The sequence below is a fragment of the Dermacentor albipictus genome, chromosome 1, assembly GCF_038994185.2.
Source record: "Dermacentor albipictus isolate Rhodes 1998 colony chromosome 1, USDA_Dalb.pri_finalv2, whole genome shotgun sequence".
Taxonomy (NCBI): domain Eukaryota; kingdom Metazoa; phylum Arthropoda; class Arachnida; order Ixodida; family Ixodidae; genus Dermacentor; species Dermacentor albipictus.
In genome coordinates this window covers 167647547-167664915 of record NC_091821.1, presented here as the reverse complement: position 1 = coordinate 167664915, position 17369 = coordinate 167647547, and the positions used below count along the sequence as shown (strand labels likewise).

Below are 17369 nucleotides of genomic sequence, written 5' to 3'. Positions count from 1 at the left end.
AGGTAATTTTGCGCACTCATCTTGTTTTGTAGATAGGCGCGCCCGGAGCGTATGTTCCTTTTGTTCCCTTTAGCATTAGAAACAAACATTGCGCAGGTTATATGTCTATCTAATGCGTTTTGCGGGATCTGTGCGGCCAGCATACGCTGTTATCGATTACGTAAATCATTTTTGGCTGACGTGTCAGTGCGTAGACAATAACGGGAGATCTCAACGGTACCACACCAGTGACCTGCTCTTCAAGAAGACAGTCATGCCTTTCACGAATGATCAGAAAGCTAAAATAATCCTGGCCCTGGGAGCGCCGCACGCCGACAAGAGGAAGGCAGCCAACCTATTCCGGATGTGGCATTGTAGAGGACGCCCCAGTCAGTCAACGATACTTAGAACCTTCAAAGTCCTTTGCGAGACGGGTAGCTTCACAAGAAAACGACCCAGGACTGCGACGGCAGCTCAAGAAGCGGAAACAGAATCGGTTTTAGCAGGCTTTGCTGCTAACCATCACGGTAGTGTGCGCGACGCTAGTGCGGAGGCCGGAACCTCAAGGTCATCAGTGTGACGGATTTTAAAGTCACATGCATCCGTACCATGTACATCTTCATCAAAAACTTGAAGACCGAGATTTCGAAAATAGACTTGACTTTGCCAATTAGATTTTCACGAAATGTGAAGCAAAACCGGACTTTCTCACTCGCGTGCTTTGGACGGATGAGGCTGATTTCTCCAGAGACGCACAAGTTAGTATTCACAACGCGCACTACTGGAGTGATAGGAATTCCCACTGGCTGGCACAAACACGACACCAATAGCAGTAGTCGATTAATGTGTGGTGCGGTATTTTTGATGGCAGCATCATTGGACCCATCTTCTTTGACAACACACTAACGACGCAACGCTACGTCAACGACATCCTCGAGGGCTCCGTGAACGACGTCTGTTGCAACGTTCCACTTGCGCACCTTCGGAACATCTGGTTTCAACACGATGGTGCTCCCGCGCATAATAGTAGACAGTCTCGAGCGTGGGTCGACAAGCTTTTTCCTGGACATTGGATTGGCCGGCACGGACCTATACCCTGGCCTGCAAGGTCGCCAGACATGACACAGCTGGGCTTCTTCTCGTGGGGCTGCGTGAAAGATCGCGTGTATGGCAGCGAAGCTACCACACAAGACTTTGCTTACTTTTGCCCTAAAGGCAAAAGTAAGCAGAGCCTACCGCGAGATTCCAACGTCATTGGTCAAAGCTGCAACAGCACAAGTGTTGGAAAAAAGGAAGTACTGTATTGGGGCTTCAGACGGTGACCTGCTTGAGCACGTGCTATAAGTGGCAATGGAAAATAACCGCTGAACCAACTAGCCCTCATCAGATATTACTACAGATGATCTGTAGTACAGACATCAGATCTTACATCAGTATGAACCAACTAGCCCTCATCAAGATCTTACTAAACCGCTCAGAACTCGTGTAAAACGTGACTGTTTAACGCACCTCCATGATGTCACCCTATCCTTACATAAAAAAAAAGCTTGCGACAAAGATAGAAATAGGTAAACAAAAAACTGTTTTGTTTTGCCTCTTTTCTGGAGTTCAAGAGACAGAAAAAGTAAATGGCAAGACCAGTTGCACATTCAGATGTTTCTTTGTGGGTGGCTGAGCGTGTTTTTGAGTTCACGTGCTTACGTACGTTTCAGCTTACATGCTTCAGTTTGTTGCTTACCAAAAACTCCCGAGTAGCTCTTTTCTGTTATTCCGAGAGCGGCCTTTTTTTTTTCGTGCTTTTTCGCGCACTTTTTTTTAAACATTGGTTGAATTTCTTCTGTAGCTTTGTTTCATGATACGCGAAGGTTAAAGCTACCCAGAGTGCCTCATGATCGAGCGCAACATATCTGCAGCGTCCGCAGATGCTGATTCTTATCGCATCCCGCTAGTTAGGTCGCAAAACCTTCCGAGCCATCCTACATGAAGCATTATACGATGAGGCAATAAATGAATGCAGTCGTATATCTTTCAAATGTTGCTTAGAGGCGCTTGAGTAGCGGCGTGCGAGCGCGCATCTATTTCATATTTCGCGTATTTCGCGGGCTTTTCTTTTTTCTTCGGAAAAAAAAAAACAAAACAGGCACGCTTCAGTACGAAATAAGTGGTTGATTCGGAGGTTATTTAAGGTGCTCCACAACTTTGTAATTGAAATGTTTGCTATTCAAGAAACATTGAAAAAGTTCACTAATTATAAGCAATTAGTTAATACTTCATGATGAAAAAAATACACTTGCTGTAAGTACACACGACTGCCGCTACTATACAATCGGTACGATTTCTCTTGAGCTATTGTGTTCTCTTAAAATCTTGGTCCAAGTTAGCTGGGACACCCGGTGTGTGTGTGTATATATATGTATGTATGTATGTATGTATGTATGTATGTATGTATGTATGTATGTATGTATGTATGTATGTATGTATGTATGTATGTATGTATGTATGTATGTATGTATGTATGTATGTATGTATGTATGTATGTATGTATGTATGTATGTATGTATGTACGTACGTACGTACGTACGTACGTACGTATGTATGTATGTATGTATGTATGTATGTATGTATGTATGTATGTATGTATGTATGTATGTATGTATGTATGTATGTATGTATGTATGTATGTATGTATGTATGTATGTATGTATGTATGTATGTATGTATGTATGTATGTATGTATGTATGTATGTATGTATGTATGTATGCATTTCTGATACCACGCGCTGTAAGTGACTTCGAGTCACATTACCGCGGTTCATTCGCTATACGTCTAGCAAGGTCTAGAAACCAATACATCCCAGCAATTTTGCGCTGATTCTTCTTTATTTGTGTATTTCTGATGACGGTGTGTGCGCGCACTTGGCTTTCAGAGTGCAATTTCGCTGCATTTGCCGCGGTATTTGTCCTTTACCGCCTTGGTAATTGATCCATAGTATTGTTCCTTTCTTGTTACTTCTGTCTCCTAGGTGTGCACATTAAAATATCACGCTTAGCGAACAGTTGCCGAGCGGCCATTTTAAGAGTCATTTGATTTATTATCGCTTGGTGCCAGCTGAGAAAGCCACGCTTCTGTATGGCATTGCTCTGCATCACTCATCACTCAACATGTTATTGCAACTATCAGGACAACCAGGAGGACATTACTCGTGTATATAAATCACCTCTCTTCTGTATAATCAATTGTTACTTGCGTCGGTATAGCTTAGGCGGCACCCCTGACATCGGTTATGTTTTTTTTCTTTTTGTGTATATTTATGCAGTCGAATATCATCCATACTATACAGCAGCTGACGTATAACTCAAGCCCGTGTAACAGTGTCCAAGGCAACAGTACATATTTCTCTGTGTATAATTAGATTGTACAAATGTGATGCCATAGTGTCCAAGGTGCATACAGCCTTCCTTAAAGAAAGGAAAAAGAACGAAAGCACGAAACAAGTGGTGCTGAGTACTGGCTGCGTCGTCCACCATATGCAGGACTTCTCATACCGGAGAGTTCTGGCAGTAAAAAGCAGAGTTGGCCTCCTTTTCCAGAGCTTTCGAGCGATGCCGATGCAACAGCAGGCCGACTATGCGTCCCGGAGTCGGCCGTGGTTATGTGCGCAATGTCTTCGTTTCTTTTGGCAAAGCCTCTACCACGCTCGTTGCTGCTTTATGCCACTCTCACCACTCAACCCCCTCCCTCGGCACACACTAATCGCATCGCCCGCACACACTAATTATTAAATACAACGCATAGCAAGCGCCCATGCCTTGATTATTTGACACATGCATAAACTTTTCGTTTTCCAAGCCGTCGTATACATTGCGATGTAAAGCACACTATAATTTAAAAAAGAAACTAAATAAGCAACGAGCTAGAACACGTCGCGGCTCGCGTTTAGCATAACTTCAAGATTCAAAGTCATACCACCTTCTTAACTTTAGATATTTTATTTTCGTGGTCATTCTTTTCTAAGTCTTAGCGATTGTACGTTGTTATCGACTCTTGCATTAAGCAGGACAAAAATTTCGCCGAAACCGCGTTATATATGCGCATATGTCGCACTCTAAATGTGCCTACGCTGTAAATGCGGAGAATTTCCTAGGGCATAATTGGCCCAGCCGCTATCAGCAAAAATCAGTCTACAGATAATGGCTAAATATCAGCATTCCTATGTAAACGCAAATCTGCTAATCTACCAGGCGTGAAATGAAAAGTAAAACGAAAAAATGAGTGGGGTAGGGGGAAGGACGTTGTTGGTTTAAGTAAACACCTCAATGTGCAATTTCCATAAAAATGGAAAAAAAGGCCAATCCGACGTGAAAAGAAAGAAACGAGAAGTTATCCGCTCAGAAGAGCGTTTCGAGAAATTATTGAACGACTGAAGACGCGATGACAGGACGCGTTATGCTATGTAAGAGCATAGAACACTGCCTAGGTGTCTCGCCCGAAAGCCAATATCGCCGAAAAAAAGAAGAGAGAGAGAGAGAACTGAAAACGAATCTCTTTGCTCTGATAAATAGGCAATTTCGTTTCTCACCGAGACACATCTGACTGCATAGGTAACAGGTTTTAAACATTCTCTTTTTCTTCTCTGGCGTTATTAGGCAAGTCCGCCTTCTGTGAAGTGGATGACCCGATTCAAGGTTTTCCATGTCGTACTTCTAAAGAACTTGCTCGAGCGCGAGGCAGGCATCCCAATTAGCTAGAATGAATGCATTTTTCCCCCAATCAAACGATATAGCTCTTTAATAGCGTTCAAGTAAACTAGATGTAAAGATATTGAGTCTATATATCTAAAAGAAGTTCGTAAAGCTGGTTCTGGGCGTGGAATAATCAATACCTTGTCGACAAGTTCAAATGCACAGAAAGATGCGCCTTTGTAGATCCTATACCCAGATCGAAAACTTGCCTTTTGCTATTCTTTCATTTTCTAGCACTTCCTTTCTCTCACTTTCTTATGGAGTTTTTAGTTTCGTATTTACTGAGATGACGTTCTCGTGCCCAGATTGACCATGGACGTATAATGCATATGAAGTGACCGGATTCGAACGCCGCATTTGTTTTTTTAGCGAGGTGGACAGCTGGGCGAATTATTTGGGATTCATACTGCTTCAGCGGAAAAGGGGATTTAGACGAAAGCCGAGAAAGACACTGGACAAAGGCTGCGTCCTTCTCTGCTATTCCACGTGTGCTTCTTTAAGGTAGCTGTGCTTTTTGCGTTGAAACCGTCAAAGCTGATTCTCTGCTTGTGTTTCTGCCCGCTTTTGTGTTGCAAGTAAAATAGAGATGTGCTCACTTGGAAAGTTGCGGACATGTACAAGACAGTGAATCATGCCTTCAGGGCATAAATGTGGGTCAAGCAAAACCTTGCCATGTGTATGTAAGACGCTTTGGCACCTTATCTGTCGCGCCTTGTCGCAGCCTGGTATGTCCCGACAGGAGGTTTCTTGTATATAAACCGGCATGCGCTAGACTATAGCGCAATTCACGACATACTCGGTAGCGCTATGGAGAAAAGCAATCGCTCCGAGGCGGTGCAGTTCTTTTAAAGCGTGACTGCGTGCGTTCGCCCCTTGTGCGGCGTGCATGCCGACAGCCAGCTTCGGCCGTCGGCAGACATCCGGACGAAAAGGCGCCCTCACCGAGGCGGGTGTATATCGCACCGCGGCTATTAGGATGCGCGAAACGGGGCGCGGCGACGTTACCTTGTGGGCGGACGTATCCACAGCTGCATGGCGGCAGAGCGGTGACAGCGCCTGGGTCTCCACACTCATGACTACGGAGAAGTGCTGCGCCTGCTACGAGCAGCTGGGCCGCAGCGGCAGCCCGGGCGGCCACATGGCAGCGACGAGTATGCCTCTCTTCGTCGTCGGCCCGGCGGCGCGTGATCGGCGGCGTAGCGCTCTTCGCGTCGTCCCCGGCACACCGGCGGCAGAGAGAAACAGCCGCGAAAGTTGTGCCGCCGGAAAGAAGGGGATCGCGCTGGCAGAAGTTACGTCAGGCGCTACGTAACCGGGCTCCAATGGGCGACCGCTTTTTGCTTTTCCTTCGCGTGGGGCACCCAGCCACCCTACCCTCGCGTTCACCCTCGGCCGCCACTGCCAGGGGGGAACTTATTTTCTGCCCGGCGTCCGGTTGCGTCACGCGCGTTGCTGTAGGTCATGGCGGGGGAAACGCGCTCCGTTCCTTCTTTCGTGTTTCTGTGTCGGCGCGCACGAGCGGTGAAAGTGAGCGGCGACGGCCGTTATTGAGACCGGCCGCTCCGATGCAGGCCGGAAGTTTTGACCGCGTTTCTCCTTCGGCCGGCCGCGCGCCCCACTCTCCCCAGTCGTTACAGCAGTAAACAACCGGCGGTCAACTATTTCCGCGTCTCGGCTGGCATAAGCAGCATCCTGCCAGTTTCGCGCGGGTCGCCACTGTCCGAGCACGGGATGTGCAGTCTTCAGCAAAAGCCCCCTGACAACTAAGCGGGTGATCACGCAGCGTGGTCCGCGCAGCGCTAGTTGTAATGCATGTTCAGCATTCCGAGGCTCTGTAGGAGGTAAGAACCTTCTTCCTCTCACCAACCGCCGCTCTTCATCCCATCAGCACACTGAACTCCGATCATGGGCATAGTGTCGTGGTCACACCGTGCACCCCGCCCTACTGCACGGCGCAGAGCGTTTGACTAACATGACCCTGCGCGGACACGCCCATGTGTACGGGAGTCGCGGCCGAGATCCGATCCGCAACCTCTCAGCTTTTTGTTTTACCGCGTCGACCTTAGCTCATAGTCGAGTTGCACCGGTTCATGTCAGCCGGGCGTAGTCTCACCGTTATTGATTAGGCGCGGAACTGCGCACTGTCAGTTGGTCGCATCAGTTGGTCGGATGAAGAAACTAAATAATTTGCTTCCTGATATGATACACCAGAACCGACTGACGGGTGCACTTACGGGAAGTTGAATGTTTTAATAATAATAATAATAATAATATAATGATTTATTTCCATCACCATTACATTGATGGAGGGGATGGGAATAAAAGCGATTGACGCTTGACTAAGTTCCCACCCCCCGTCTCAAAACTCAGCGCAGCATGCACACGCTGAATTGGCATTGAAAACTTCTCCCGCTATGAAATGAAAATTCATAAAAATATTAAGCCTCTCTGTCTCCCCTCACACCTCCCCCTATCTACTATAGCATTCCAGTGGCCGAATTCACAAAGCATTTATTTCATAAATGTTGTTTGCCATTACCATTGGCCAACTGCATTCGCTGAAATTATATCACGAAAATTTCGGACATAAGAGGCTTTTGGGAACACAGACCATGTGCTGAATTCAGAAAAGCTTTCGGTTTGTCGCGAGTGCTGTTTACCATTGGCAAGCTGCCTTCGTTAATTCTATGCCCTACATCACGATTGGCTGGCATCTGTTCTTGAGAACAGCTAGTTCTAGCGCAATGACTTTTTTGTGGATTGCTACACAGAAGGGAGTTTCACCTCCGCTTAAACCCCTTGCATATTCCATCCCATCTCTCTCTCTCTCTCTCTCTACCGGCGCTTGATAAATACCGCTATAAAGCGTAGCCATAAGTTCCGTTCATTTTCATTCATATGACGCAAAATGACAGTTTACTAGCGAAAAAAAAAATTAAGAGCTAGGCGTCGCTTCCTTGAATATCGCTCCCAAAACGCAGCACTGGTTGGCCAGTGGGACGTAGTAGACTTCAGTTTTATTTTATTCATTTCTAAGTTTTTTCATGGGCCGTTTGTGTGCTAGAAAAAGTTCTCGAAACTTCCGCGGTTGAGCCATAAGAATGCAATGAAATTCTTTATCAATAAACAGTGAACTAGACCCGAGCAAACGCTCTCAAAATCTGAAATGGAAGTGTTAGCTGGCGAGGCAACTTCAAGGTGGCTTCAGCACCTGTCTATCATTTCGACGGTGCGAAATGCAGAGCTGCTCGTGTAGCTAGATTTAGGGGCACGTTAAGGATGAATACACATATGGTCACTATTAATCTGAAGCCCTCCACTACAGCGTCTCTTGGGGCCCCAGAGTTACTTCGATACGTTAAGCCCCAAGAATGAATCAATCAGTGAGTGTGCCTTTAAATCGACCAAATCTTTTTATGTCACCCGTTGGCCCTACGAACATTTCTAATGCATACACCTGAGTTGTTTCACTTTGCTTAAATGTAACCGCTTCAAATTCAGCCCTAACTTTCGCTATGAGAGCTCCACCACTGTTAATATATTACGTGTCGACCACCAAGCGAAAAGTCCATCAATCAAGTGTCTATCCGGCTTGCTGGTACCTAAATGCATGGGTGCGTTCGCAGGTCATATGGTTCTGACTTCCCAATTACAGTTTAATTATCTAATAGCTCGCATGGATGAGCAGATTCACTAATTAATTGTCTGCATGTTCCCAGCTTTGCCCTTTTTCCAAGTGGCACATGCACTTCTATATCCACCGCCGTTGTCAGGAAAGGCACTGTCGAGTGTTTTTGCGTCTTGAGAGATTATGCCTGAGACATACCTACCTGGGGGTCTGTAGTCACATAAATCTTCCAGTCAATCCTGATGCTTGACATATCATTAGCAAAGGTGGCTGGCCAATGGCAAACAGCGCTTACGAATGTGAACCTTTGTGAATTCTACCCCTGTTGAACAGCACTAGCAAGTGTACTCACGCGAGTATTCCCGGTGCATTTGCTCAATAGATTCATGAACGCATCGTACGCGAGAAGTTCCGTCGCCCCATGTACAGCAATTGAATTCTCGGACTTTACATGCCAAAACAACGATGGGTTTTACTTGCCGCATATACAGGGTCTCCCAACTATCATGCACGAAGACTTAAACATATGCAAATGCCACGTAGCTGGACAAAACCAAGGTAATCTTGTTTGCCGTCGCTTGGAGGTACTAAGATTATTTTTTGCGTCCCACCTAATTACATATTTAGTCTTAACAAATCAATCAATTTCTCAACTAACATATTAGATAAATAGTGTCAATGGGAAAATTGTAGAGCAACACGAAAAACTCCCGATACAGCTTTCTGTTGCTCATTGCGCGACTAGCCGAGGCACTTTGCGTGTATTCGCGGGCTTCTTTCACCTTTGGAAAAGCACTTTTATGTAGCATGTATTGAGCAACAGAAAGCTGTATTGGGAGTTTTTCATGTTGCTGTACAATTTTCTCATGGGCACTTTTAATCTAATTATAATATTTCAGAAGTTGATTAAATAATTAAGGCTAATTGTGTAATTAGGCGGAACGCAAAAAATAATCTGAGTATCTCCAAGCGACGGCAAACATTACGTTCGTTCTGTCCAACTACGCACGTGGCATTTGCATATGTTTTAATGTTGGTGCATGATAGTTGGGACACCCTGTGTAAGGAAAGGGAAACTAATGTTTCTTTTTCACGAAAACACTGTGGTTTTCTCTGACATCTAACTTTAACTAAAGGCAAACAAATCATGAACACGATTTCTATTGCTTCACTGGTTTCACTCCAGTTGACTCCTCAACATGTGAAATGCAGCACTGCGGCACCAATTCGACAAGTGCTGTAGGTGATTTTATTACCAGTAGTGCCTTGTGCGGGTCAATTCTAACTCTCAATGTTTTCGAGTAATGGCTTAATCGCAGTTAATCGTTTGATATTGCCTGGGCAAGAACAGGAAAGCAGGTATTATCGTACGGCTGCATGCATTTCGCCGAAGCGCTGTACATGCCTTGTTCGACTGAGTTTCTTGGCCGAGCATACTGTTTCATTTAGCGATCTGCGCGTGAAGCTACCTGCTAGTGAACCAGTGAAGGTTAACTTTGATTTCTTGAAGCCAACAGTTAATTGTAATTCGTTTAGTTGTGCAATACGAGTGCTGTGCCGCGTAGACTGTGCGTCACAGAGCCATGCAGAACGTTGAGAAGAGACTTCTGTTCGTTCGGCTTTTCTCGATATGCTCACTGTAAGCTTTTATTGCATCCTAGTTTGTATGTACATGTACGTTATTCTTTCTAAAGGTAGCCGGAGAGGCTACAGTACGAATGTATGTATGGGGAGGGTGCCATTGCTGAGAATATAGCCTGTTTCGGTAAGTTTTTATGTGCATATTTGATCATCACACACTGTTAGGATTGGGGGCTCAATCCCATCGCTTGTAACCCGTTGTGAAGATTGGAGTCTGGCATGAATTAGAAGGTAGTTGGCCCATGTCGTCGTCCAACTTATCCACGCTGAGGACGTTGATGAAGGGAAGGACTGCTTCTCATCGAGAACGAGAAATATGGTTCTGTTTACAGTATCTATACGCAGTTCATCAGTCTAGCATGACTTCGAGAGAAAGTACATCACTCTAACATGACTGCTTGAGAAAGTGCACTGAGCAGCCGCACAACAGCGGTTTATAAACACTCGGTGCTCCCCCGATACCCAGGTGACGGAAACGGCCGTCCAGTCATCGTACACAAGTCGCCTCTCTGCGGGACGGTTTACACACACACACACACACACTCACACACACACTTCCTTGCGCGAGGTTCATGGTCCGGAGCCGACATCAGACGGACTTCGTAGAACTCGGGGCTTGTGTCAGGAAAGGTGCCTTTTATTCCCCGAGCTGACCCCCGCGGCGCGGCCATGTGCCCATTGTCTTGCGTCTTGGACGGCGCGTGGGAAGGGGGAAGTTGCCGTAGACGTTCCCACGGCAACTACCCCGCTCATAGCAGAATAGGTCGGCGTTGGTGGGTTCGGTAACAATAGTTGGTGCGCCGATCGCATTCCGTCACAATGGCGACGAGGCTAGAGCGTAACGGGGGCATTCCTAGAAAGTTGACGCCACTGTCGCAACTGGCTGGCAAAACTTGCACCTCAGCTGGGCCTTTCTTAACAACACTTTCCATGCTCCTGTGGCCCATCTCACTTTTATGAGGACCGTTTGGACAGGCTCATCAGCTTGGACCCTCGTCAAACCATTTCAAAATTGGCTAAAGAGATAAGCACTCACGACGCCACCGTTTCGGAGGTACTGAAGTTAGGATATTCTGTGGATATTCTATATTCATAGTCTTAATTTAGACCACAAACGTAAGCGTGTTTCCAAATGAGGTTCGTTGCCGGGCCCGTTATTGTGAATGCAGCACGCTGCACAAGCCCTTTCTATCACTAATTTTCACCGGAGTGGAGAACTGGGGCCGTCATATCAATTTCAGGCAAATAAGAAAATGGATAACCAGAACAAGAAACCCACACCACCTCAAGAACAAGACTATCATACACGGAAAAATAGGCTCTGTCTGGTTTGACATGGCGGGCATTGTCAGCTGAGATGCAGACAATCAACGCTGGACTACACTGTGAGCAACACCGCCGCGTGGAGGAAGCGATTAAGAGAAATTCCCAAATGAATGTATTCGTGTCAATCTTCAATGTGTCATGCTCGTCTTCAAAGAGCAAAATCGCATTTCGGCTAAATTGGGGGCCCTTCAACTATCACTTATATAGCACCGTACCGTTATAGATCACTTTTTGATGCACACCGTGGGAGAACATCCAGCAATCAAAAGTAGCTTCAAAAATTTCATTGCGTTTTCTTGTAGTAAAACTATCATCTATTTTCTCTTTCTTTCGTTTCTTTTTCAGGAGCGGTGTCAGAGACCTCACAAAACGGCCGGACGGCATTGTCAACAATGTGGGGTGTGAACAGTTGAATGATTCTGTGGTTCTTTCTGAAGGAATAAGTTCTTTTGTCATAGGGGAAAATACGAAATGAACGTTATGCTCGCTAAAACGCTTGCCAGTAGTTATGTTCCTACGGACCACCATAGCATAGTAACTGCTTCGCGAGTGTGGGGTCGAATTCACAAAGCTTTTTGTCCGTAATTGTTTGTCATTGGCCGGCTGCCATCACTAATAGTATGTCTAACAATGCCCTTCACTTGTTTCTGCCCCTGCAAACAGTTCTAGCGTGTGGACTCACTGTACGTCTCCCCGCAAGGTGTTGGTAAAGCACCACAAAAGGGGGCTTCGCGACACAACACGACGGCGTGTGGTCATAAATCCACCGCAGCTACAAACACCTGGTCGAAGGGCCTGCCCGGCTCTTGCCGTAGGTATGGAGCTTATAACTCGAAGCCTAACGGTTTCAGATGCTGTTTGCAGAATTCTGCACAGCAGGATAGTGCATCAACAGCAATAGCACTGATAGCAGTAATGATATTTAAAATGTGTTGCATACACCTTAAACGAGAAGAAAGGGGGTTAACCGAGGGAGCCCAAATTTTATTAGTCATATCATAAGAAGCCAACAAACACTGACACCAAGGACAACATAGGGGAAATTACTTGTGCTTAATAACTGAAATACAGAAACGACAAATTAATCGAAATGAAAGTGGATAAAAAAACAACTTGTCGCAGCTGGGGAACGATCCCACAAGCTTCGCATTTCGCGTGCGATGCTCTACCAATTGAGCTACCGCGGCGCCGTTTCCCCATCCACTTTCTTGGGTATTTATGTTTCTTAGTTGAACCCTGGGAGTGTTAGCCAGCGCCATCACTCACAAACCTTGGCGGCGGATGTGGAACATCCTTTCTGCCGCAGGCGGAAAGGCAGAACGTGACCTTTTTCGGTGAAGGCAACCGGTCACTTGCACCGGTCACTTGCACCTGCACCTGCATCACTTGCACTTGCACCGGTCACCGGTCACTTTTTCGGTGAAGGCAACCGGTCACTTGCACACATCTTAAAACACTTATTGGAAGCGTGCTGCAACCTTGAATAAGATGCAGAATTCTTTAGCAAAATGAGTGGGAAGATAGATGGTTGGGTGTTTTTACTCGGTGTCAGTATGTTTTTCACAATGTCATGCACCAGGCATAATTTTCAAGTTGCTGGATAAGTGCTTTTCAAGCTTTTGAAAACACGAAACAGTTTATGTTCTCATATTTGATGTTCCTGTAACGAGTTTTCGCATGGAGTCTACATTTTGTAAACTTGACAAAACTCAATAAACAATTGACAATTCTTAATCTTTTCTGCAGCTGTACACTTTCTATGATTCCGAAGATGCAAGAAATGTGGTGAAAGCAAGTTTTCAGTCAACGGGATAAAGTGGCGTCTCAAAGAGTTAAGATATATGAAAGCGTACTTGTTCCTTGTTCTCAGAAGCGTCTTCAATAGTTCCCTAAGTCTAGTACATTTTCTAGCACTCGGAAGGTAGCATGGATATTTCCCGTGAACAAATTGGGTGCTAGATGTGCAGTTACTGCCGGTCTACATCTATCCTTGCACTGCGTCAAAAGTGTTTGAATAGGTATTGCATTGCTTGCTTTATCTTAGTGTCAAGAACATTTTAATAAATTAACAGCAAGGCTTTGTGTGCCGACAACTTAAAGCTATTCGAGACTGTCTACAGTGTTCACCACTGCATCCAACTACAAAAAGAATTTTTTTGAATGCGTCCAGAATAAATTGATATCTATCTTCAAGTACCACTTTTGCCACACTGGCGACCATAGTTCAGTCTTCTCGAACATACCTCAACTCGCACCTCTAGACTCAAGACTTAATTAATCAGACCTTTTGTTCCTGTATAAGGTGGTCCATGGCATCATGCATTCCTCAAAGCTTCTTGATAATATGCCATTTTCCGTGCTGCAACAGTATACCAGGCAGCATTCCGAATTCTCGGACTGGGCTTGGGCAATTAAAGACTGTCCTATATACGGGTCGACTCCAAAAAAAGTAATAAGAATTGTGCCAGCAGTGACATATTTGAAACTTCATTTCCTGTGTTTGCATTATGTATATACTCATGCTGTATGGTTCACTCCCTTTTACGCTTCCTCGTTTTCTTTTTCTCTATTTGGTTCTCTGTCTTGCTTTGTTTTGTTTACTACATTTGTGTTCTCTGTACATTTTGGCTCGCATATTGCTCTTTAAGTGCACCAGTACAAAGGCCCTCTAGCTGCTCATGGGCAATATAATAAACATTGATTGATTGATTGATTGATTGATTGATTGATTGATTGATTGATTGATTGATTGATTGATTGCTGTAGTATAAAATCGCGTTTCTTAAGTATATACTGTAACGTAGCAGTTACCACGACCTTTAATACGCCTCGAAGACGTAGCGGGCCGATCACATTACAGGCACAGATCAATCTCAAGATGAGTGCCCACAAGGGATGAAGACGAAGAACCGATGTGATGGTAATCATATGCAGACGATGAAGAAGTGCATAAGAAATGCCCACACTAATTTCGCCCGTGTGCGAGCGGCCCGCCTGGCCGCAACTTAAAGGGACTGCGAACGCCTTGTGAAAGGCTACATGCGAGAGACGTATGCAATCTCGGCAGCGCGACAGTGGCGGTCAGTTGGAATAACAACAGGTTGAACGCGATAATTAACAGGAGAAGTCTGCTCCAAAAATTGTGTATGGGCCTATGAACCGAAACTCAAACTTGTCGCAGAAGCCAGGAGTGCGAACTGGTGTCCGGAGGAGCACTTCATCGCCAGGGCGGAAGAACACTGCGCAATGAGATGCGTCATAGAGGTTCTTGAGATCATGTTGCCTTGCTTCAGTGTTGATGCGAGTGAGCTGACGACAATGGAGGAGGCGGGATATATATTGTTTACAAGATGACGTAGCTGGAGTGATAGAGGCGGAGAAGAAAGAGACGTTAAGAAAAGAAGAGGGTGAACGGCCATAGACGAGGTAGAATGGCGAGTAACCAGTTATGCGTTGTACGGCGGTATTATGCGCAAAAGTCACGAATGGCAAAATTGCGTCCCAGTTCGTGTGATCCGGTTTAATGTACATGGCTATCATGCCGGAGAGCGTGCGATGAAAGCGCTAAGTCAGGCCGTTGGTTTGAGGGTGGTAACTGGAGGTTGTTTTGTGGGTGGTGTCGGAGGCTCGGAGCAATTCATCTACGATTTGTGACAGGAACGCCTTTCCACGGTCGCTCAGGATGACGCGGGGAGCACCGTGGCGCAAGATTAATGCTTGAAGTATAAATGCAGCCACTTCAGAAGCCGACGCCGAAGTCACGGAAGCTGTTTCGGCGTAACGTGTCAAGTGGTCGACGGCTATCAATATCCATCGATTACCGGTGAGATTCGTGGGAAGGGGACCGTACAGGTCAATGCCAACGACTTCGAATGGGGCCGACAGAGACGGGAATGGTTGCAGCTCTCCGTTTTGAGCTGATGTTGGGAGCTTTTGGCGCTGGCAAAAGGTGCAGGAAGCGACGGACCTCGCTACACTAGCGTATAAGCCAGGCCAGTAGAAGCGACCTTTGATGCGGTCATACGTTTTCTGGAAACGAAGGTGACCAGCAGTCATGTCGTCATGACAAGCCTGAAAAACATGAGCGCGAAGAGAACAAGGCAGAACAGGCACCCAGCGTTGACCGTCAGGGCAATAGACATGGCGGTACAGGACGCAGTTGTCGATCTTGAATTGCGTCAGCTGTCGACGAAGGCGAGCGTTGGGCGGTCGCGAAGTACCCAGAAGGCGGTCTTGGATGCATCGACAGTAAGAGTCAGAGAGTTGGTGAGATATGAGCGATCCACAGTCATCAGAAGGAATCTCATCAACAGTGGTTAAGACAACACAGGTATGGACAACACAGGTCGGAATAGATGGCAGCTGCAAGGGCAGAAAGAGATGCGGAATGGCCAAGAGAAGGAGCTGCAGAGGAAGCCGCTTCAACGGAAACAAGATAGAGAGGATCTGATTTAGTGACGCAAGCCAATGTAGTGCCCTTTAGAATTAGAATTTTTTCGGATGTAGGGTTAGTAGCGCAGACGAATGCGAAGCCATTGTCAAACCGGACCAGCCCTGATGCGAAAACTATCCCTATTTGGAGACAGCGTGCAGATGGTTGCACGAGCACGTCACCATGGTCAATGACATCGGACGTCATTGCAACAATTTGCTGATGGCAAGGAGGTAGCTAGGTGTCTTCAGCAGCAAACAGACCAAGTGGTGCATCATATGCGTGAAGCGAATAGGCGGTATCGATCATCACATCACATCACTTTATTTTCCTTAAAGACCCCTTTCGGGGTGTTACATGAGGGATGGGGTTTACAAGATGCAGGCGTTCACAGAAGTCGAAAATGTGGATGGACAGGTTATGGCAGCGACATGGTGGGGAAGGCCGTTCCAGTCAGTTGCTGTTCGTGAAAAAAATGAGTTCATGAAGGTAGTAGTACGGGCTCGTGGACGCAAAACTTGAAGAGGGTGACCGATGCGATGGGATCTGCGTGGTGGAGGTGCGCAGATGTGTGGTTCTTGTCTTAGGGGCGAATAAAAAAACTTGTGATACAAAACAAGACTGGCAATGCGACGGCGAGCAGAAAGATCACACAAACCTGATTGTAATTTTAGAGATGATATGCTAACGTCGTATGAGTATGAAGAGTGAATAAATCTGGCAGCTCGGTTTTGTACAGCTTCGATGGCATTTGTTAAATATGCTTGATGAGGGTTCCAGATGGGCGATGCGTATTCCAGTTGGAGAACAAGTTGCCGGCAGCTGATGGAAGTGGACGCCATAGGAAGAAAATCCCATCCTTATATCAGCTGTTGGGCTCACGAACTTAGCACTGCGAATTGTACATAATGCATAAGTTCATCAACATAGACACGAGCAGTGCACATGGCGGAAGGTCGAATGGCGTCCCTTTGAGCAGCGAGTAGTGTAGGTCCATCACAGGGAGTGGTAACTTTCCGGAGACGCGAACACAAATTACATTGAATAATTGAAAAACTAGCACCAGTGTGTATTAATGCTTCCACGTGTACCCCTTCCACTAAAACAGATAGCCTATCATGCAGACGCGCTGGATGAATTCCTGTCCTGTCGTGCAATGCAGCTTTTCCTCCAAAAGCTGCATAATTTGGTTTTCCGGGCGACGGTCGGCAAATTGAGAGGTTGGGCGAAGTGGCGACGTAGAACGAGGAAGGGGTGACGGCGAGCGGCGTCTGGCAGGGCGGCAGCTAGGAGCTGTCTCGGACATTGCAGGTGGCCATGGATAGCGGCAGGGACGCGGAGCACAAGGACGGCGGTAGAAAATGACCCCGTCAGAAAAGTCGTCCCGTCCGTATGTGTCAAATCCGCGACGCTCGACTTGCTGACACTTGTAACAAAAACGTACGATATGGCCACGATATCCACATTAGTAACAGACAGGTCGAGTCGAACACCATGGCGGATAGTAAAGTTGGGTAGGTGCGCTGGTAGACATCGAAGCAAAGGGGGCCGCCACCGGTTTTGGAGGCATCGATGGAACGAAGGCTGGTTCCAGAAGAGGGTTATAGCGCCGAAAAAACA

At 46.3% G+C, this 17369-nt stretch overlaps 1 protein-coding gene and 1 long non-coding RNA gene across 3 annotated transcripts in view; one reads left to right on the top strand and one right to left on the bottom strand.

The window, feature by feature from the left end:
- The window catches only part of LOC139051877 (E3 ubiquitin-protein ligase MARCHF8-like), a 239966-nt gene extending 233924 nt beyond the window's left edge, over positions 1-6042 (bottom strand). Inside the window, exon 1 of one of the 2 annotated variants that reach the window (XM_070528914.1) lies at positions 5728-6042. In XM_070528914.1, the coding sequence (XP_070385015.1) occupies positions 5728-5756 (29 nt within the window). In that variant the 5' untranslated portion in view covers positions 5757-6042. The remainder of the gene's footprint in view (positions 1-5727) is intronic. The other variant, XM_070528918.1, reaches the window with a different exon arrangement.
- Positions 6043-6249: 207 nt separating this feature from the next.
- Positions 6250-17369, top strand: part of LOC139056072 (uncharacterized) — a 65299-nt gene continuing 54179 nt past the window's right edge. The window contains exon 1 of the long non-coding RNA XR_011512120.1: positions 6250-6563. This is a non-coding gene — a long non-coding RNA (uncharacterized lncRNA). The remainder of the gene's footprint in view (positions 6564-17369) is intronic.